Raw genomic sequence first — 21879 nt, forward strand, 5'->3', positions numbered from 1 at the left:
AATTAATAGTAAAGTTCTTAAAAAAAAATACACAGCTGTATTAATGTTTACCTTTTCCTAAGTATGGGCTTCCTTAGAGCTTTCTTTGCAATTATTGATATCAGTGGATAGATGTAAGCAGGCACACCAATGGAAGATGAGCTTAGTGTGTTCTAGAACTACATTTTTCTTCTTTATATTGTTTGTATTAACACAAATGTCCTGTATGTATAATTACAAACTACTATGAGCTAGGTTTATGATTGCATTTGAGAATATTGTATTGATGTATTGATGCAATAAAAAAAACAAGAAATTCATTGTTATGAAACCATCTTCATGTCATGCTGTCTCTTGCTCCTTCTACAAGCTGAGGCTTTAGATTGGTATGCACCCAGTTTATTTGGCTGCTTTAACATCATTAATTTTGAAAATTTAGGAATTGAAATAGGAATTTAAGGAATTGTTCAGTTTTTAAAATAAACACTGGATACAAGATAGGCTGTGCAAAATAAAAAATGTTTTCAATGTAATGTAAATTATAAAGGCTGGAGTGCCTGGATATCTAACATAATAGCCAGAACACTACTTCCTGCTTTGCAGCTTTCTTATTGGTTACCAGTCAGTAACCAGTCAGAAACTTGAGGCAGACCACATACTGTTGCAAACTCACTGAACAGTTATGTCCCATGCACCCCCCCCTTAAAGTTGTTGAATAACTAAGAGTAAAGAGAGCTGCAACGCAGGAAGCTGGGTTCTGCTAATTATGTTAGAAACCAGTCACTCCCGCCTTATTAATAGTCGCTAACTAACGACATTAGTAACATTTTGCATAGCCTATCTATTTACCCAATTTTTTTTCACACTGAACTGTTCCTTGAAATTGTTCCTTTACTTGAGCTACTTAAAATGTATTACAACTGCCATATCTCCATCTTATAGCTAACTCGTTGAAGAGGTTTGAGTTGATAACTCCATGACTCAAGTTTTCAGTACGGTTTATAAAGTATCGATGTAAGTCAAAACACAATTAAAATACAAACCACTGAGGACAGCAGATGCTAATTAAAGTAGGTCATTAAAACATTATGTTAAGGAATTAAAGGTAAATTATGTTATACTGAGTCCAGATAATCTGCAGAATATTTTGTAACAACTACGTACACTATACAACTGCTGTATATTATTAAAGAGTAGTAACATGGACCTTCTCTTATGACTGCCTGTAGAATACAGGTGTGCCCAATTCTTAAGAATTCCTTCCTCACCTCTAGTCTGTCTGTTCGCATTAGCTTCTGTGCAGCGGCTGCCGCAGCTGATGGAACTGCCACTCCGGGATTTCCTGTGACAAGCATTTGCGTAGTAGGCATAATTTCGGCTGATACGAGACCTGGAGAAACTGGCCCCAGGTATGGGTTAAAGGCTGCTGTTGCATTGGTGGCTAGGCTTGGTGCGACAGAGAACATTGGCTGAAAAAAAGATATTAGAATAAGTCACTTAGATGTCTACTAAAGGCCAGTATAAAACAGCATAGTATTGTTATGTATAAACATTTGGTATTTGTTCTGGTCACAAGAATGCCTGTCTTGGCATAAATGAGAATGGACAGAAGGACACCCAGATAAATTAATAAAGGGTCCAGTGAGACCCGAAACGTTGCCCTTGTCTGTTCATATATGGGCTAAATAAATTCATCACAAAGTTTGCAACAATTACAGTGTGCTACTTGATTTCTTTCTTTGGATATTTAAATAAATTCATCACAAAGTTTGCAACAATTACAGTGTGCTACTTGATTTCTTTCTTTGGATATTGTAACTGACCCAAAAAAGAGGCGAGGGTCTCCAGTCTAGCACCTGGAACCAACATCTGTCTTAATGAAGGTAGAGCACTCCTAATTACTTCTTTACACCCCGATAAAATAAGTCTTATATAAATGTATAGGCTTAAGCTGCTCAGTATTGAATTACAGCACATACAAGGAATTAACTGCCTATAAACATTAGCTACATAGACCTTAATGTTAGCCAGAGCAGGGTGTTTCACTTGTTGTCAATCTGGCCACAGGTGATCTGTGTAAGACATTAATCTGGCTATAAAACCCCTACTGCACTGACTCATTGCCCAATGTAGGTCTATATTCCATAGTTCCAGGGTGTGATTCCTGTCTGATTTTCTGTTCCTGACCTTTGCCTGTTTTTTACCTTGCTGTGTCACTGCCTGAACCGACCCTTGCCTGTTTGACCACTCTTCTTGATCCTGACTTTTTACCATGCTACTGATTGGTATTGACTCCAACCTGTTTATCCTGACTACCACCTGGCTCCTGATGCTGTACTGTACTGTCTGACTGGTACTGATCCGAGCTGTTTATACTGAATACTCTCCTGGTTCCTGATTCTGTACTTCACTATCTGATTAGTACTGTCCCTGCCTGTTCCACATCTTCACTCTCTGTTCCCCGTTCCTCCTGTATACATTATGTTTCCCTTGCCTGCCCAGAACTTCCCCCTTGGTCTTCTCACTTTAAAGGAGTTGTTCAGTATAAAAATAAAAACTGGGTAAAAAGATAGACTGTGCAAAATAAAAAATGTTTTAAATATAGTTAGTTAGCCAAAAATGTAATCTATAATGGCTGGAGTAACTGGATGTCTAACATAACAGAACAGAACACTACTTCCTGCTTTGCAGCTCTCTTGGTTTCCACTGATTGGTTACCAGGCAGTAACCAATCAATGAATTGAGGGGGGAACATGGGTCATAACTGTTTGCTTTTGAATCTGAGCTGCATGCTAAGGATCAATTTCAAACTCACTGAACAGTTATGTCCCATGTGGCCCCCCCTTATAGTCACTGACTAACTCAGAGTTAGAGAGCTGTCCCGTTCTGTTCTGTTGGACATCCGCTCACTCCAGCCTTTATACATTACATTTTTGACTTACTAACTACATTAGAAACATCTTTGATTTTGTACAGCCTATCTTTTTACACAGTTTTTATTTTACACGCAAATATTCTTTAAAGATCTGACGGCACTGGAGTTGTGGAGGGCTCCTCCCTAATTGAAAGATGGTTGTTAGAAGCAGAAGCGTGAGCCAAGACCAGGACCTTGGGGTTTATTCTGAGTTTTGGGATACCATACCTGACAGTAACTCACATAAAGCACTTCTTTCCGTTTATTATACCTGCACCTTCTGAACTCTTCCACTGCATGGCATGGACTTAATAATATGTATCATATGCCAACATTTATGGGGTTATTTATCAAAATTGGAAATGTTCTCACTATTTTCTGAAAACCACTCCGACCAAATCAGCAAAGACTTTTCCCCCCTTATTTATTAATTTTTCATGAAAATAGTGAAAAAATCCTAATTGTATGAATTTTTTAGATTTGTCACTGAAAACTGACACTTTTTTTGAAGCTCCAAACCTACAACTTTTTCGGATTTGATGCCCAAAACCACAAAATCATCTGATTATTGAACAAAACCCAGAGCAGATTAGTATAGCTTTCAATTGTAAACAGGACATCTGTCATTGACTTCTACATGAACTCGGCAGGTTTGAGATGGAGTACTTTTTTATTCAGACTTTTAACCATCGTTGGGGTTTAATAAAAGTCACAGGGTTTTTTTCTACGAAAAAATAGTGCTTTCCAGTCTGACCAGAAATAACTCCCTGAATATTTAAGATAGCTGATAACGATTTACCTTTAATAATTCATTCCAAACAAAAAGCTTTACAGCTTAAATACTGCCAATGGCAAAGTAGGAAATAATAGTTTATACAGGGAATTAAATACAATGGGATCCTGCCAAACTAAATTTTAAAGACATTTTCCCACAATATGTCGCAATCTCACAGAATGTAACACAATATGAAGCCCTTATCAATGCATGTAATCTTTCAAATGTGATGTACATATATGCTTGTAATAATTCCAAACCAAGAAAATCCTGATATGGCTAAACTGACCTGCTTTAATTAAACTGAAACAACATGGATATATGCACATACATTTTTGAAAGCAAGCTTCCTTTTTTTTTTTACCAAACACTGAATTTTAAAGACCCAATTGAGTTCTGAATGGAGGGCTGCCATTGAATCTTATACTAGCATTGTCCTTCAAACCATCTTCCTTTATAACAGGAGGTTGCATTTCACTTTTTAAACACCATTTAGTCATAATTTATGCATTATGTATTGCTGCCTTTGTGTTAAGTGCAAGTTTTTTCAGCATACTGTATAATTAATGCAAGGGCGTGTTCAGCAGTTTTATGGTGAATGTATCTAAAGCTTTAAAAGTTGTTACTACAAAAATAAGTTGGGGCTGGTTTATGTATTTGTTATTAGAAGCAGTTTCTGCCTGGCTGTTTATTTTCTCTGCACTACTGGCTCTGACTCCTGAAAAAAATGTAACAGAAACCAGCTGATTAACAGACCTGGAAGAGGATTTCTGCTACATACAAGAACCAGAGAATAAAAATGAATACATTCTATCAGATCAAATCAGGCATTGCTTTGATAAATGTGCCAATTTTCTGACCCATAAGTGAAAGGCAAAAGAGTCATTAGTTAATGACTCATAAATCCCCATTAAATTTGGAATTATTTGCTTTATAACATTGTATAAAGGGCAATAAGGCTTTAAGTATTTGATAGGGTTAATCCTTTTATCTACAGTATTTTTCTATAATTGTTCAGTAAAATGATTAGGTATGAAAGGTTTATGCCTTTCTTTACAACTAATGCAGTAGTTTATTAATATGAGCTGCAGCTGCCTCAATTGCTCAAAGTTTGTAACAAATAGTTTCTTTTAGGGACCAGTTAATCATAAAATTCATGAATCCTTGCTTGCCTTTAACAAAAACAGTTTATATTGTTTTGCTGAGCAAAATGAACATTAAGGGGGTAAAATATCAAAGTCCGAATTTATCTCAATATTTTCTGCTACAAACAAATCTGCTCAGGTTTTTTATGCTTATTTATTATAACATTTTCCCGAAATTTTGCTTTGCAGGAAAAAATCATATTTTCACAATTTTTTCAGATTTTTTATCAGATTTTCACGATTTTTTCGGATTTTTTAAAAGTGGAAGATCACGTGGAAGAAGATGGCATCTATGAACTCCGTGGACTGGACCTGCGCAGAAGGGTAAGTAACAAGTTAGGGGCATTTGCCCAGCGGGACTGGTAGGCCATGGGGGAGGAGGGAGGGGAAGCAACACAGGGGAGGGGGGAGGGTTTTTGCACTCACTGGGTTTCCTTCTCCTTTAAGGAACAATATTACATTGCAAGATGTGGATTTTTATTCTTATTGGTGCGAATTGATTTTCTCTTTGCGACTTTAATTACATTCCCCCCTTAGATTCTAACCTATGGAGTACCTAGGTGCAGCATCCATCAAAAGTAAGATGAAACCATAGATAAAAAATGCACACTACAATGATATAAAAGTAATACCATTATAAAATAAATTGATCGGTCTACTAAACATTCTAAAAAAGCAAAAGTATTTAAATTGGTGCAGTGGTAAAATGTAGCATGGAAATGAGAAAACATCCCTATGTTCAGACTGCTATTGGATTGCTGCCAGGCACACTTTAACTTTACAGTTAAGTTTTGTGTAAGTTCAGCTATATCTGTTATCCCAAGGGAAGCTAATATGTGTATGTTTCTGGTATTCTAAGAGCTGGCTGTGAATCAGAAGAGGCATGCTCTGTTTAGGAACTATACTGCTTCTGTAATTGAAAGCTGATAGCCTCTCTCAAAACTTTAATTAGGCATTGTTTCTCTAACATCGCTGAGTGATGGGTTGTGCTCAAGGCATGGGTGAATCACAACTAATCACTAAATACACATCGGACAACAGAGAATCCTCACAACAGCTGCCACATGATTCACACACTCTTACGGCTTAATTAAATAACATACTATTACACTTTCTATTTTACTCAAGAGCCGAATGCTATTTTGTACTTACCACAGGTTGTAGCTGGGTGCCAGGGATCATAGCATTGGCAAGCTGCATTTGCTGGGCCAGCATGGCCATGTTCTTTTGCTGAATTAGGTTATTCCTTCCATTTATCTCTAACTGTGTTTTTAAGTGTGGAGGAGGATGGAGATATTTACAGTTCTCCCTTGAACAACGACCCTATAAGAAAGGAAGAAAAAAAATGATGAAGAATATGAAACCATATGTAACCAAGTCCAGTCCTGGTGTGCACCCTGTGATTTACATTGACATATATTGACATATATGTGATTTAAGGAGCTCCCTGTTGGGCGGTAAGAAGGCAGCTTTGAAGGGGATTTCTTTGTGATCTTTTTTTAACGTTTTAGAGGAAGCACAAGACCCCCGTGATCTTTCCTGCAACATGGGCAACTGGATTTGTATATATATATATATATATGCATACAGCATCTATCAATCTAGCTATCTACATACAGTAGTATCTATCTACTTATCACTTCTCTCTCTTTCTACCACTCTCAAAAGATTCCAAGTTTGCCAGATAAGCCAACACCATACTGATCTCTCAAATGATAACTTATCATTTTCATTTTACCATTTGTTACCCCCACCTATCTGTGTTCAGCAAGATGCAGTAATGCTCTATACAAACATAGATCATCATTATCATTTAAATTCTTTTTTTTTCCCACAGTCAGGTTTTATCAGAATTAAAAAGCTTGTCAAACATTTTCCTTTTTGCAAAACCACAATTGTGGAAAAAAATCCCCTTCTACAAATAATAAGCAAATAATTATCAACACGTTTATGGTCACTTGGGGCTCAATTTACCAGTGAGTGGTAAACTAACACATGAATCAGCTCTAATAAAGCATCGAGGGGAAAATATGAATTGTTGGGAATTTTCCTGGATTACCCAGTGTGATCAAAGATAAGTTTGCCCCTAATTTACAACACTGAAAAATTCTATCATTTTTATTTTTGGGAAAAATGCTACTGTTTTGCATTAAAGTGCAATACAGAGACTAAGAAGTATAACCAGATCTATTAGCTGGAAATCCATTATACATAATACTCAGAAATATTAGAATGCAACCAAGGTATTTGTAGATACTGGAGTCAGGGGACATTACGCTACTGCATGTAGCCTGCAGAGACCTGTAACTACTCATATGAAAGTGCACAGACTACTTCATCAGTTTGAAAGGCTCCTTTTGCATAAGTGTGTGAAATGAAGCCAAAGGGGAAAACAAAGCTTTCCCTCATTCAATATTACAGTATATACGCTTATTTTCTATAAGCATACAGTATGTTCTGCTGATAACAAACTCTTTAGATGTGAGTAGTATATGTAAATATCTGTCCTATTTCATTATTCTTTTCTAGCATATAAAAGGCTTCACAGGGCAGCACAGATCAGGTGCAGATATTAGCTGAGGATTTAATCTATTACAACAAGCAACAAATGGGTCAATACTGGAGCACAAAAAAAGCACATTTGTATTTAAACTTAAACAAGAGCATGTTTAATCTTTATAGGCAACCAAACCACGAGGACCTTTAAAAAAAACACATACATGAACAAGCAACATTGTTGTATTAACTGGTATAATATCAATCTTTTCAACCCGGTATATCAAACATTCTGTAATTATGTACAAGTTTGTCTGATAAAATCAGCAAGAGCAAAGAAACGTGACTGGTTGACTTAATGGGCTACAATTACTTCACAATTACAGATTTTAATGCTGTTTTGGATTTTTTTTAAAAAATGTTTTTTGTAGTGAACTCAAAAGCTCAAAAGCACAGGACCCAATGTAAATGGACATTAAAGGGATACTGTCATGGGAAAACATGTTTTTTTTTTTTCAAAACGCATCAGTTAATAGTGCTGCTCCAGCAGAATTCTGCACTAAAATCCAATTCTCAAAAGAGCAAACAAATTTTTTTATATTCAATTTTGAAATCTGACATGGGGCTAGACATATTGTCAGTTTCCCAGCTGCCCCAGTCATGTGACATGTTTTCCCATAACAGTATCCCTTTAACTGCAGTACTATATGTCTTTCTACAAACAACATTGTACCCACCTGCACAGGAATTCTGATAACCCTGAGAGGTTTGCTACTCAAAACTGAAAAAACGTGCTCTTGAAAACAGATTATCAGTAAACCATTCTTGGGCAAAAAATTCCATAATACTCTGGAATACTTTTCTTTGCTTAATATTAAAAGGGACTGTCGCCCTAAGAAATAAATCCAAATGTTTTTTTATCAAGTTAGTTGCGCAAAATAAAACTTACCTACACTACATTTATTATTTAAAATGAGTTTCTTTCAGTCTTGGTATTACACAATCACAGCATGCAGGCAGGAGCCATGTTGTGGACACTGTTATTAAGACAAGTTGTATATCACCCCAAAATCTTGTGTAAAAAATAAAAAAATCATGTAGCATTTACTGGTCAACTCTTTAAAAGCAAACATTGGTTGCTATGGGTTACTGCATCTGGCAAACTTAAAGTGATACTGAATACTTTTTAAAATATAAAAGTACATTAAATGTTACCTATAGGTCATGTTGATCATTTTTTGCTGAGAAGTTTGTTTTTGTAAGCGATTGTTAGTTGAAGTTTCTAAACCTGACTGTTTTGCCAACCTGACTGTCCCATCTCAGCCTGTCAGTTTCTAGTGCTAACAGACTCCTACGGCACAAATATGGCAGTCCCCTCATCCAGGAACATGGGGCATCAGACAGGTAATGTAAAAGCATTGTGCAAATACTTTATGGCAAAGCTATAAGTAGCTTTCAAGGCCAATATTATGACAGATGTAAGAAAGAGTTTAATTTCTGGTGTCAGTATCTCTTTAAGGATTTATAAACTAGGACTAAATGGACGTTTTCGGTGTGATCCAACGCGCTGCAACAAAACGTCGGCGTCAAATCGCATGAAACGGAAATAAGGTAAGTGAATGCATTGTCGCATGGTGTCGCAGTGTTGATCTGATGCGACAAGACTGTCGGATGCAGACGCTGCACGCAGACGCAGTCGTGTTGCGTCGGATCAACGCTGCAACTTCATCCCACATTTCCATTACTTACCTTATTTCCGTTGCATGCGATTTGACGCCGGCATTTTGTTGCAGCGCATCGGATTGCGCCGAAAACATCCATGTAGTCCTACCCTTAGTGTAATTTATTTCATATGTGGGTGCAAGTGAACCCTGAACATAACAGTTTAATTAAAGCACAAATACTAGACATTATGACATTATCACTTTCTGTGCAGCCGGTTGGCAAGCATATTGCATGTTCCCATAGAACTGACAGTGCTGCAATGCTGGTACTTCCATGTCAGGGCTATATATTCTATGTGACACAGAAAGGGTTGAAGTCACTCCGTTTTGGAACTGAGCGACAGTGGGAGTTTTGAGTAGAATATTCTAGTCCTGTGGGAGATCATAATTTAGTTGTATGAGTGATAATTTGTAGCCTGAACTGTCCATTAATTAAACATTTGGGAGAAGCAGCTGAAATAAAAGAGTGACAGTGACTGCAAAGCCACTAAACATTTGATCATAGACCGACGGCAGCTGCTCAGGAACATTTATCAGTTTTTCACTTCTCATGATGGCAGCTGAAGAGATAAACACTTCTCAGTGTTTGCGTCGGTTTCTGTCCAAACATTTCATTTTCATCTGCCAGGAGCAAACAGAAGGTATCCAAAGGAACCAATATGAGATAGTGATAGCTTTCCTGTCATTGTCCTAACTCTATAGGACTATATATTATGTTATGGGATCCATTATACAGAAACCTGTTATCCAGAGAGTTCATAATTATGGGAAGGCCATTTCCTATAGACTCCATTTTAATAAAAAAAAATTAAATTTGTCCCGGTTTGTTACTGAAATGTCTGGAATTTCTCTTTGATCTCCTGCAATGAACAGTCAGAAAAAGATACAAAGTTTCTAACGTAATTGGCTTTTGGCAGAGAGCCCAGAACAGCCACCAGGTGCACTTAGATACTTTTTTAACAATTTAAGATAAGCAAAAGAAACAATTGTAACTATTTAAAATAAGCAGCTCTCTTGGGGAAACTGACTTGAAGCTTAAAGGGCAATTCACCCTCATTAGCAGAGCAGAAATAACACAAAACCACCTCCCAAATTTTGTAAAATTAACATTGTAATTAGGGGGTGTGGTCCCAAAAATGGGCGTGGACAATAATTTGTTGTTCCTCTTTCAATTTCTAAAATGTTGGGAGGTATGCAATTCTATTGAGTTTATTTAAAGTGGACCTGTCACCCAGACACAAAAAGCTGTATAATAAAAGTCCTTTTCAAATTAAACATGAAATCCAATTTCTATATTTTATTAAAGCGTTCATAGCCGTTGCAAACTCATTTAAACATCTCAGCTGTCAATCAAATATTGTCTGCCCCTCCTCTATGCCATGGGTATAGAGGCGGGGCAGACAATTACTTTCACTTTCCATTCAGCACTTCCAAGAAATTGCTGCTGTCCCCACATTTCCCCGTTTTTTTCAACGTTTAATTGTGTAGCCAGGGCATGGGGATGGACATCAGGTCCCCCATTCTGGTGCACAAACAAGATTCTGAGATGATGCAAGGCTTGTCTTAATAACAGTGTCCACAAAATGGCTGCTGCCTGCTTGTTATAATTATGAATTCCCAGACTGAAGGAAACAAGATTCAAATAATTTATACAGTGTAATTAAAGTTCATTTTGCTTGACTGATGTGATAAAATAGGATTATGAATAATTTGTTTGGGTGACGGGTCCCCTTCAATGTTTAACTTATTTTAGCAGACATAAGTATTGAGATCCAAATTATGGAAAGATCCCTTATCTGGAAAACCCTAGGTCCTGAAAATTCTGGATAACAGGCCCCATTAGTAAAGAGAAGCAGGTTGTAGGTAAAAACTAAGCCAGGCCACAACACACAGAAACTCATTTCACATAAGTATGGAAATAAAAGTAAAATTGGAATAATGCAAACTGAAACATTTCCAAAGTTCAGCCAAAAAACTTTACATAAAGGTTCAATCCCGCCCCCCTCCAAGGTTTAAAGTGTAAGGTAACATCTTTATTCCTTAATTTAGACCTGTGCCACTCAATAGATTTCACCCAACACACTCTAATTATATCTCTGAATGCAGCTTTGCCAATGGTGTATCTGCAAGTACCTGAGATATCATTTGTGATACCTCTGATTACATTATATATAATATATCTACCCTCAGTATACCAACCTGAGAAATCAAGTGAGGTCTGTCTGTACTCTACTATACTAGGAGGAGATTATGAAAAGAACAAAATGCTTCTCTGTAATTGACAGCTAACATCCAAATAACCGATTCAAAGGGAAAAAAGGGCTTCATTGTAGCATTAAATAAAGATGTGAAGATGGTGACCATGGCAAGGGTCAGGGTAATGCCAGCTTATGGACACTCTGAATCTTAATCAGCAGGAATGTGAAAGTGAGAGGGAAGGCACAGACAGCTATCATATGATGTTTTTCTTCAGCTATCACATCAACAACATTTAGGCTGAAAGCCCAGCTCTGCTAAACAACCAGCCAGTGTGTAATTAAATTAAAGCAGCATTATGTCTGCAGTGTTTTAAAGTCCACAGCAAAGGAGGCTACATTGACCCTCACAAGACCGATTTCATCTCAGCTGGGCCTTGTTCACCCTCACAGTTGTCTAAACACTGCTTATTCTGCTCCTGCAGTTCAGCAAGTCTTTGCTGCAAGGTTAATTAAAAAAACTGGTGCTACTGCTTATACATAATATTAATATCTGCTCCTATTGCTTTATTTAGAGTAACAATTCTATTGTTTTCAATAACTTGGTTATGCAGCTACGAACTGGAAAATGTGTGTATTTATAATTACCATTAATATTTACTTACTGTATATGTTTGTTGTGCAGATAGTAGGCTAAAAATAACACCTGCCTCATATCAAAGAAGGATTTTTGGGCAGACGGAGATATACTGCATGTAAGTGTGATAATTGCTTATATTTTTCATGGCAGCGTCCCTTCAACAAATGGCCAATGTGTAAGTATACAAACTGTAGCTGGACAAAGGAAGCAGAGCATGTTACACAAAGTCAACTTTGTAATTTGGATCTCCACACCTTAAGTGTATTAAAGGAGAACTAACGAAGTAGCTAGAAATGTTGTACATTATGTTTTGGGCTTCTGTACCAGCCCAAGGCAACCACAGCCCTTTAGCAGTAAAGATCTGTGTCTTCAAAGTAGGGATGCTGAATCCAGGATTCGGTTCGGGATTCGGCCAGGATTCAGCCTTTTTCAGCAGGATTTGGATTCGGCCAAATCCTTCTGCCCGGCTGAACAGAATCCGAATCCTAATTAGGGGCGGGAGGGAAATCGCGTGACTTTTTGTCACAAAACAAGGAAGTAAAAAATGTTTTCCCCTTCCCACCCCTAATTTGCATAAGCAAATTAGGATTCGGATTGGTATTCGGCCGAATCATTCGGGAAGGATTCTGGGGTTTGGCCGAATCCAAAAAAGTGGATTTGGTGCATCCCTACTCCAAAGATGCCCCAGTAGCTCCCCATCTTCTTTTCTGCTGATTCACTGCACATGCTCTGTGTTGCTGTCACTTACTGAGCTCAGTGACTCACTCACAATATACAGTACACATAGAATAGAAATGTCACAATATAAGGCTGATTAGTAATTAATACAGATAATTATTACATCAGCTCAGAAACCAGTGCAACTAGCATCAGAATTTAATAATCAACCCTGTAGCATCAGCTTATATTACAGACAAACCTTGTTTTCTGTTTGATTATTTGCGACCCCTAAGCTTAGCTTCTAACAGCTGCTCAGAGCCCACTGATCATGTGAGTGTCAGACACGTTCCAAGATGGTGACCCCCTGTGACAAGTTTGAAGTGTTGGATCATTGCTGCTATTGACAAGCTGAAAGCCGGTGTAATAAGTTCATCATATACAATATGGCATTTTTAGCCACATTCATTTTTAGGGGTTTAGTTCTCCTTTAATGCAGGCAGGCTGTTACCTGCTAAAAATTGTTTTACACATTAACTAACCACAATCAGATTGCCTCCAATATGGTTTTGAGCAGCGGAAAAAGGCTAAAGAGGCCCAGAATAGAAAGATGAGCAATAAAAACATTACAATAAATGTGTAGCTTTGCAGAGCATTTGTTTTTTAGATGCGGTCAATTACCCCATTTGAAAACTTGAAAGAAAAAATGAAGTCAAACAGAAAAGTTTAGAAAAGAAAAAAAATTTCCGGTGTAAGACTACTTAGATTATAATCTCACCAGTAATACATGGGGTCTGGTGCACATGCTCCAGACGTACAGACAGGCTTGTAACTTTATTTCAGGCCAAAATGTAGATTAATACATAGCCTTAAGTGGTTAATGCGCTTGGCACTTTTCAAATTGAAAAGTTACTTAGAATTAGCCATACTAAAAATAAACTAAAAGTTAACTGAAATGTGAACTGCCCCTTTAAAGATCATTGGCAAAAACAAAACACAGGGCCAGATTTAATTTGATGAGAAAAAAAAATGTATTTCCTAATTCAATTCCAGATTTCTTCATAGACAGCCACTGAGTTTCTATAAGATAACCCATGGGATATATCTTTCTCATGGAATTGAATCTAAGGCAACATCTTCTTTGTCAATGACCTCCATCAGTGGAATCATCTCCAGCAAGAACATAATTTAGCTTGCAGCTTAGTTTGTGGCTATTGCTTAATTATCCATAACTCCAGACTATAGTCCAAATAAGTGGTGCTTGTTTTGTAGATTAAGAATCAGTAACTAAGGGCCTTTTTTAATCCAGTTAGTAAAATTTTGGATATGAATTAGGACAATGAAAAAAGGCCTTTACCATGGGATGAACTACTGCTATTAAAAACACAAACAGGTTGGGAGAATAAGGGATACTGCCTAGTACTGCTATGCTGAGTTTACTGCCAATGGCAATGACTAACACTGGAATAACTTAAACTTGATATGTGTTCTACCTAAATAAATCTGAAATTATAAAAAAAACACACAAACAGGTTGGTTTGTGATACCTATTTATTGCATTAAAAAATAAGGCTGTAAATATGTTGTCCTCGCAGTGTTGTTTGTGTTTGATGTAACCACAGAAACACCAATAAAACACAATCCCAAACATGTTGACTGTTAGGGTTATAAACAAGGTACTTTCAAAGGATGCGTTACGTTATTATTTGGGCATTTCCTGGCATCACAAAATGAATAATTTAACAAGGTAAATGGAATGTGTAACAATAAACAACTTCTAAATGTTCTCATTCAGTGCATGTTACACATTACGTGTAAAGGTGATTTGGTTAAATCATATGTAAAGTGTTACTCATTTTTTTATTTTTTTGTGCTTTTTTTTTTAACTATTTACCTTTCTATTCTACCTTTGTCTAGCCAGAAATTTAAAATGGTTGATCCTGTCAACTGGAAAGCAAATTCTGAAGGTACATTTTTATTGTTACAGAGCCTTTTATGACTTAACTTTTTATTCTGATCCTCTCTAGGGTTGCCACTTGTCTGGTTTTCACCCGGACAACCCGGTTTTTGGAAGAACTGTCTGGGTAAAAACAAATTAGGAAATCCGAACAGCACATTGCAGTCCATGGCATGGTGATTAGCCAAGCGCTGATCTCCACATCATCAGCCCTGCCCCTGACTTCACCGACCCTCTTACGAAATCATCAGTTCTGCCCCTGACTTCACCGCCCCTCTTACGGCATCATCAGTTCTGCCCCTGACATCACCCACCCCGCCCAGAGCTAATTTAGATAAAAGGTGGCACCCCTAAACCTCTCCCTGACCCTTTCAGGCAACTATTGCAACCTCTGCCTAGTTGCTAGCATAGGTGGTACTTCAAAAAGCACATCGTTTAAATTCCATCTGGAAAGCAGCAAAAAAAAAAAAATTAAGATATTCAAAAACCTCCAAAAATATAAAAGTATACTATACTAAATGAAAATTCCATTTAAATGTTTATTTCAAGGTGAACTAATTGCACATGCACACAGTTCATGCCCAGCTGCCCCTAAAAGCCTGGAAGAGCTCAGGGATCTCTTTTGCTACCATCATAACACGTATTGATCATATAACAGCAGCATTCTTTCTGTTGCCGAAACTGTAGGAGCAATATGTAGGATATTTTTCATTGCTGAAAAAAACCCATAGGAGGTTATTTATTAAAGTCTGAATGCCAAAAACCCGAAAAATGTGTGCTTCTTTACTATAAAATCAGAATTTTTAGTGGAAAAAAAACCTAGATTTTTTCGGGATTTATTATACACCGAGGATGGAAAAAGTCTGAAATCCTGCATTTCAGAACTGCCGAGGTTGCATATGTGTAAGTCAATGGGAGAAGTCTTGAAAATAGCTTGATCTGCAATGGGTTTTCGTGCGGAAAATCCGAAAAATTTGTATGATTCATATTTTTTGGGTTTTTTCCTGCACAGGAAATTTTTGGAAAATGTATAGATAAATAAGGGGAAAAAACCTGTGCGGATTTGGTCGGAGTAACTTCAGAAAATAATGAGATAAATTTGGACTTTGATGCAATTTGATAAATTGGCCTACCCGTGTCTGGTAAAGAGATTGTTGGCAAGATAACAGTGTAGAATTAAGCAATGCCAAACCCATTACTAAATTGGTGAATGAAGAAGTTTTTGCAAACTCAAAAACCTGAACTAAAGAGCTTAGATCCGTGCGGACTGCATTGTAGTACAGGTATGGGATCCCTTACCCGGAAACTCTCTATCCAGAGATTATGGGATTATGGGATAGCCGTTTCCCATAGAAAATTTTATCAAAATAATCAAGAATTTTAAAATGATTTCCTTTTTCTCTAATAAAAAAACAGTACCTTGTATTTGAACCAAACTAGGTTATAATTAAACATTATTGGAATCAAAACAAGCCTATTGGGTTTATATAATGTTTATATGATTTTCTAGTAGACTTTAGGTAGGAAGATCCAAATTATGGAAAAATCCATTATCTGGAAAACCCCAGATTCTGAGCATTCTGGATAACAGGTCCCATACTTGTAATACATACCTTGGAAAGTAGCCTTTATACAAAAGCATTGTACTGCCTTTTAACTTGGTCCATAGAGACATGACATCTAAAATATACAGATTGAGCCACATTACAGACATAAGCAGGAAGTGGCATAAGTAGAAATGAATAGGCTCCACAGCAAATTATTTTTCAGGCCCCCAAAATGTCTAGAGGTTGACCTCTTTTACCAATATTGATTGAAATTGTCAGGGTCAGAGCCCCCCTCCGGCCCCCCGGGGCTGATGCCTCAGGGCCCCCATTTGCCCCCTCCATCATGTGCGCATGCACTTACAGGTGCGCGCACTGCATTTTGCTGTGACCGGCAGTTGCAGCAGAAAGAAAAGAAAGAGTACGTATCTGGGCTGGCGGGGCCCACTAGAGCCGGGGGCCCACTGGGTTTTTTCCCAGGGTCCCGCTGGCCTAGTCTGACCATGGAAATTGTATATGAATTAGGGCTTATACCTTCTAGGCCCCCCTGCAGTCGCAGGGTCTGCTTCATCTATAGTTACGCCCCTGTGAGCAGGTTACTGCAAATAACACAAACGTTTGAGATTTCTAATTGGATCTGACTCATTCAAACTAGAGTGCAAACGGTTATCACTGCAAAAGTATTCAAGGCAAATATTGTCCAGGATGACTAATTTCCTAGTATAGAAAACCCATTCCACCTTTAAGTGTAGATAAACTCTTTACAGTTGGGACTTAATAACAGGGCAGGAACTTTTAGCCCTTTAAATGTCACTGTGTGCAAGTGTTTAGACTCCTACATCTCATACTATCACAATTTGTTTCTGGTGTTAAGTGCAGTATCATTATTTCTTACTTCTATAGCACAGGGGCATTCTAGCATCCATTAATTTAGTGCCTGACCTCCGTCATACCTCCCAACTGTCCTGTTTTTAGAGGGACAGTCCCTCTTTTGACAGCTCAACCTCATTTGCACTGGAAAGTCCCGTTTTTTCTCTGCACTGAACAGCCAGAAAAAGAAACAAAGTTTTTGGGAAACTTACAATATGTCTAGCCCCATGTCAGATTTCAAAATGTAATATAAATAAATCTGTTTGCTCTTTTGAAGAATGGATTTCAGTGCAGAATTCTGCTTGAGCAGCACTTTTAACTGATAGAAAAACATGTTTTCCCATGACAGTATCCCTTTAACTTAAGCTTCAGGATTATTGTTCCTTTATCAATAAAAATAAAAAAAAAATGCAACCAGGAAATGAACATGCATGCAAATCAAAATATGTTTTTCTTTAATCAGGTGTTAAACGATCTTTAATTTCATAGACAATGATGTAAAGACGCAGGGGTTTTTCAATTGGTCTTCATTTTTATTTTTTTTAATTTTGTTTACTTAATTTTCTATTTAGGATTCTCCTATTTATCATGCAGTCTCTCATTCAAACCGTTGCTGGTTGCTAGGTTAAATTGAATGCAACCAAATAACTGCTGAAATTCCAAACTGGAGAGCCGCTCAACAAAAAGCTAATAGATAGAAAAAAAACATGAAGAATAATAAAATGAAGACTAGTTGCAAACTGATTGAGAATATCATTGCCTACATCATATTAAAAGTTAGTTTAGCAGTGAACCACCCCTTTAAAGGAACAGTTCAGTGTAAAAATAAAAATTGATAAATGGATAGACTGTGCAAAATAAAAAATGTTTCTGATATAGTTATTTAGCCAAAAATGTAGTCTATAAAGGCTGGAGTGATTGGATGTCTAACATAACAGAATAGAATACAACTTCCTGCTTTCAGCTCTCTAACTCTGAGTTAGGCAGCGACTTGAAGGGGGGTCACATGGGACATAACTGTTCAGTGAGTTTGCAATTGACCCTCAGCATTCAGCTCAGATTCAAAAGCAACAGTTATGGCCCATGTGGCCCTACCCTCATGTCACTGATTGGTTACTGCCTGGTAACCAATCAGTGGAAACCAAGAGAGCTGCAAAGCAGGAAGTAGAGTTCTGTTCTGTAAGACATCCAGTCACTCCAGCCTTTATACATTACATTTTTGGCTAACTAACTATATTAGAATTTTTTATTTTGCACAGCCTATCTATTTACCCAGTTTTTATTTTTATACTGAACAATTCCTTTAAGCCTCTCTCTCTCCTGCTCTCCCACAATAACAGGTTAATCTCCTGCTGTCAGATATTTGCTCTTCATTGAAATGCATAGAATCTATTGAGGCCTGAAGCCTGCGGGTTGGGCGGGTTGGGGCCGACTTCAGCAGTACGTCCTTGGGCCGGGGGCGGGTTTGGGCTGAGCCTCCATTCTTCCCGCCCACAGCCTTCTTCTACCTCACTTCCGCCTCTGCGTGTGCACCTTTTTATATACTCGCACGGTTATAACCAAGCTACAACATCCTTGTCCTTGGCAAATTGTGAACTATACACTAACAAAAGAGAGAACAAGAGGATAAAAGACTGGGTGTGCCAATTAGTTAGCCTCTACCCAGTATCTAAAATCATTACCTTTTTACCACAGGCTTGACTGTTTTTAATAAACATGCTAGGCAAGGGCACATTCTTCCAGATCACTCATACAAAATCAAGATCTGAAAAAACTGTCATACAGCACATACCTTCAGCAGCGCAAGGGATAAATGGGAGTGGGGGGTTCGTGGGAGGAAAGGATTTGTGGTCAATGTGTGTTTATTAAAGAAGAGGTAAGTATTCATGGGTGTCTGTGGTGTTTATACAAATGGCCTGTAGATGTCACTGTGCTCAAGACTTATACTGTGCATACTTTCTATACAGCTTGTGGGGTTAGAGTTGCTTACTGTTGTGTAATGGCTGCATGAGCCTGCTAATAAAGCACAGTTATACTCTACTCATCCTCGGCTACCAAAACATCACAGTGTCTAACTGGCTTTATGATTTTGTTCTTTAAAGAGAAAACAGATGAAATATAAGCACAACATACAAAAAGGAAAATACCCTTAAACCCATTTTCGTTTGATTGCTGTAAAATAGATACAATAATTATAAAACACATAACAAGTTGTTGGGATATTTAGAAACAAAGCAGAGGAATGTTCTTTCAACACATAATTGAATTCTGAGCACATAATGCTTAAGAGACCTTGGGTGACATTGGTTTATATGATTTCACTCAAGAGACAGAAGTAAAGCTAGATAGAATATCAATAAAGGTCCATTAGCCCTTTTAGAAAGACAATAAATTACAAACATTTTTGACACCATTGATAAACATCTTTATTTTCTTTGATGCAGTCAATGTATGATATACTTGTAAAGCTACAAGATGGCCATACAAATAATTTACCCTTGAATATAGAAAAAAAAAACCAAAGTAAATTATTATGGCAGTGCAGGCAATCCCTCTAAATTGTAAACTTTAAAAATTAATTTATTTAAGAATATTTTGTCTAACTCTACAGCCAATTTCCCTTTCCTAAAAATGACTCCATTTAGTTTGGAAATACTTTGTTTTATTTATGTTGTTACTGTAAAACATGTTTTAGTTGTTTATTTTTACACAACAGCCTGTAAAAGTTATCCTTTATAAACAGTGCTCAGTGATGTCACTAACTATAAATAATGCTTAAAGATGTCATTTGTGTCACATGACTGACCAAGTTTTTGTACCAAGGATATAAGAATCACTTTGGAAATCCTTGACTTGCAGAATCATGCCTTTATATAGTCATGGATTTCTTCCGTAGCTTCTAATATCTGTACATTTTACATCAGGGGTGCATAATTCCCTACAATAGGGGGCTGATTCACTAAGGGTCGAATATCGAGGGTTAATTAACCCTAGATATTCGACTAGGAATTGAAATCCTTCGACTTCGAATATCGAAGTCGAAGGATTTAGCGCAAATACTGCGATCGTACAATCCACTTGGAGTCCCTGAAATGTACTTTTATTTTACTGACAGTGTCAGTAGCATGTGGATATGAGTGGGGAAGTGTGATCCCTGAAATCTTTATGAAGGCCTGTGCTGTAAAAGCTACTAAAGAGCAGCATTGTTAGTACACAATCAAATGTAAGCCATTCTTCAAAATCATTGTACTAAATGCAATTAGAAGTATTATTACTGTTGCCTTGTACTGTGGGTGTCCTGAGTTCATTTCCAACCTGGACACTACTTGCAAGGAGTTTGTATATTCTCCTTGTGCCATGGTGGTGTCCTTCCCACACTCTAAAACATACAGACATGTTGAAACTGACCCTAGAGAATGTAATTTAAGAGTAGGGACTGGAATGGACATTAACTTCCCCTCTAAGAAAACAGTGATTATAATTATTTTTATGCTATAACATACCTTCCAACATTTTGGAAATAAAAACAGGGACAATTTTCTTCAGCCATGCCGATTTTTGTGGCCACACCCCCTAATTACCATGTTCATTTTACCAAATTTGGCAGGTTATGAAAGTTTGAACATATTTCTGTGTTTTTTTTCAGTTATTACAGTTTTGCTAATGAAGGTGAATTGCCCTTTAAGCTGTGAGTCTAACTTTTCCCAAGGGACCTGTTATCTTATATTGTTACAATTACTTATTATTTGCTTATCTAGAAATTGTTACAAAAGTATCTTATCTGCAGTTGTGGCTGTTCTGGGCTCTCTGCCAAAAGCCAATTAAGTTGGCTTTTAAAAAAAAATTTCTGGCTGTTCAGTGCAAAGAAAAAAGGGACTTTCAAAGTACAAACAAGGGACTGCAGGTTGAGCTGTCAAAAGAGGGACTGTCCCTCTAAAAAGGGAACAGTTGGGAGGTATACTATAATTATATGATACTAGTACCTTACCCATCGTTTTACAGAGGAAATGTTAAACATTAACATCACTATCTGCCCCAGTAACACTTACATTTTAATGTTTCCAACTATATGTTTTAGAAAACATACCTTATGGGTTTTCAAAGATCCATTAAAAATGTAGCTTTATAGTGAACCTCCTTATTTAATTATACATGGGGAGGCCGATTTCTCAAAGTCCGAATATTTTCTGAAAAGAACTCTGACCAAATCCGCACAGGTCTTTTCTCCTTATTTATTAATACACTTTCCCGAAAATTGTGTTTGCGGGAAAAAAAAAGAAAAGTCTTTTCGGATTTTCCACCCGATTTTTTCAGATTTTTGCCCAAAAATCACAAACCCAGCGCAGATCAAGATATCTTTGGGACTTCTCCCATTGACCTATATGCAACATCGACAGGTCTGAGTTGCCGTATTCTCAGATTCTGACTTTTTCCAGGAGTATAATAAATCCCGAAAAATGTGTTTTTTTTTTTTTTTTTTTTGGTATTCGGAGTTTAGTAAATAACCCCCTAAAGGTGTGGTGATAATGTCTAACACAGAAACCGAACTATTGCTGCATATCTCCCAACTGTCCCATTTTGAGTGGGACAGTCCCTCTTTTAAAAGCTCAACCCGCAGTATTGCATTTGTACTGGAAAGTCCCGATTTCTCTGCACTGAACAGCCAAAAAAGATACAATGTTTCTAACTTAATTGGTTCTTGGCAGAGAGACCAGTATAGATACTTAAAGGGGAACTATCGTGAAAATCTAATTTTCCCAGCGGATGGATAGGATGAAAATAATAATATTCTTAAATATATTCATTTAACAGAAATGCTTACTTTTTGAAAGGCATTCAATAATATTACAGTGAGTTAGAATGCTTTCTCTGAGAGCCAGTTCAAGCAATTGCTGAATGGGAGTGGCTATACCCCCACTGTGATGTCACGTAGCAACTAGCGAAGTCCCACCCTCTTCATGCTGAATTCAAAGCATCCACACA

At 37.3% G+C, this 21879-nt stretch overlaps 1 protein-coding gene across 18 annotated transcripts in view; it reads right to left on the minus strand.

Moving 5' to 3' along the window:
* Positions 1-21879, minus strand: part of LOC108718127 (muscleblind-like protein 1) — a 128170-nt gene that overhangs the window by 19022 nt on the left and 87269 nt on the right. For all 18 annotated transcript variants that reach the window (XM_041564933.1, XM_018265754.2, XM_041564931.1 and 15 more), the window contains 2 exons: positions 5966-6136; positions 1248-1448 (listed from right to left, as the gene is read on the minus strand). In XM_041564933.1, the coding sequence (XP_041420867.1) occupies positions 1248-1448; positions 5966-6034 (270 nt within the window). In that variant the 5' untranslated portion in view covers positions 6035-6136. The remainder of the gene's footprint in view (positions 1-1247; positions 1449-5965; positions 6137-21879) is intronic.

The sequence above is a fragment of the Xenopus laevis genome, chromosome 5S, assembly GCF_017654675.1.
Source record: "Xenopus laevis strain J_2021 chromosome 5S, Xenopus_laevis_v10.1, whole genome shotgun sequence".
In the NCBI taxonomy this organism is placed as follows: domain Eukaryota; kingdom Metazoa; phylum Chordata; class Amphibia; order Anura; family Pipidae; genus Xenopus; species Xenopus laevis.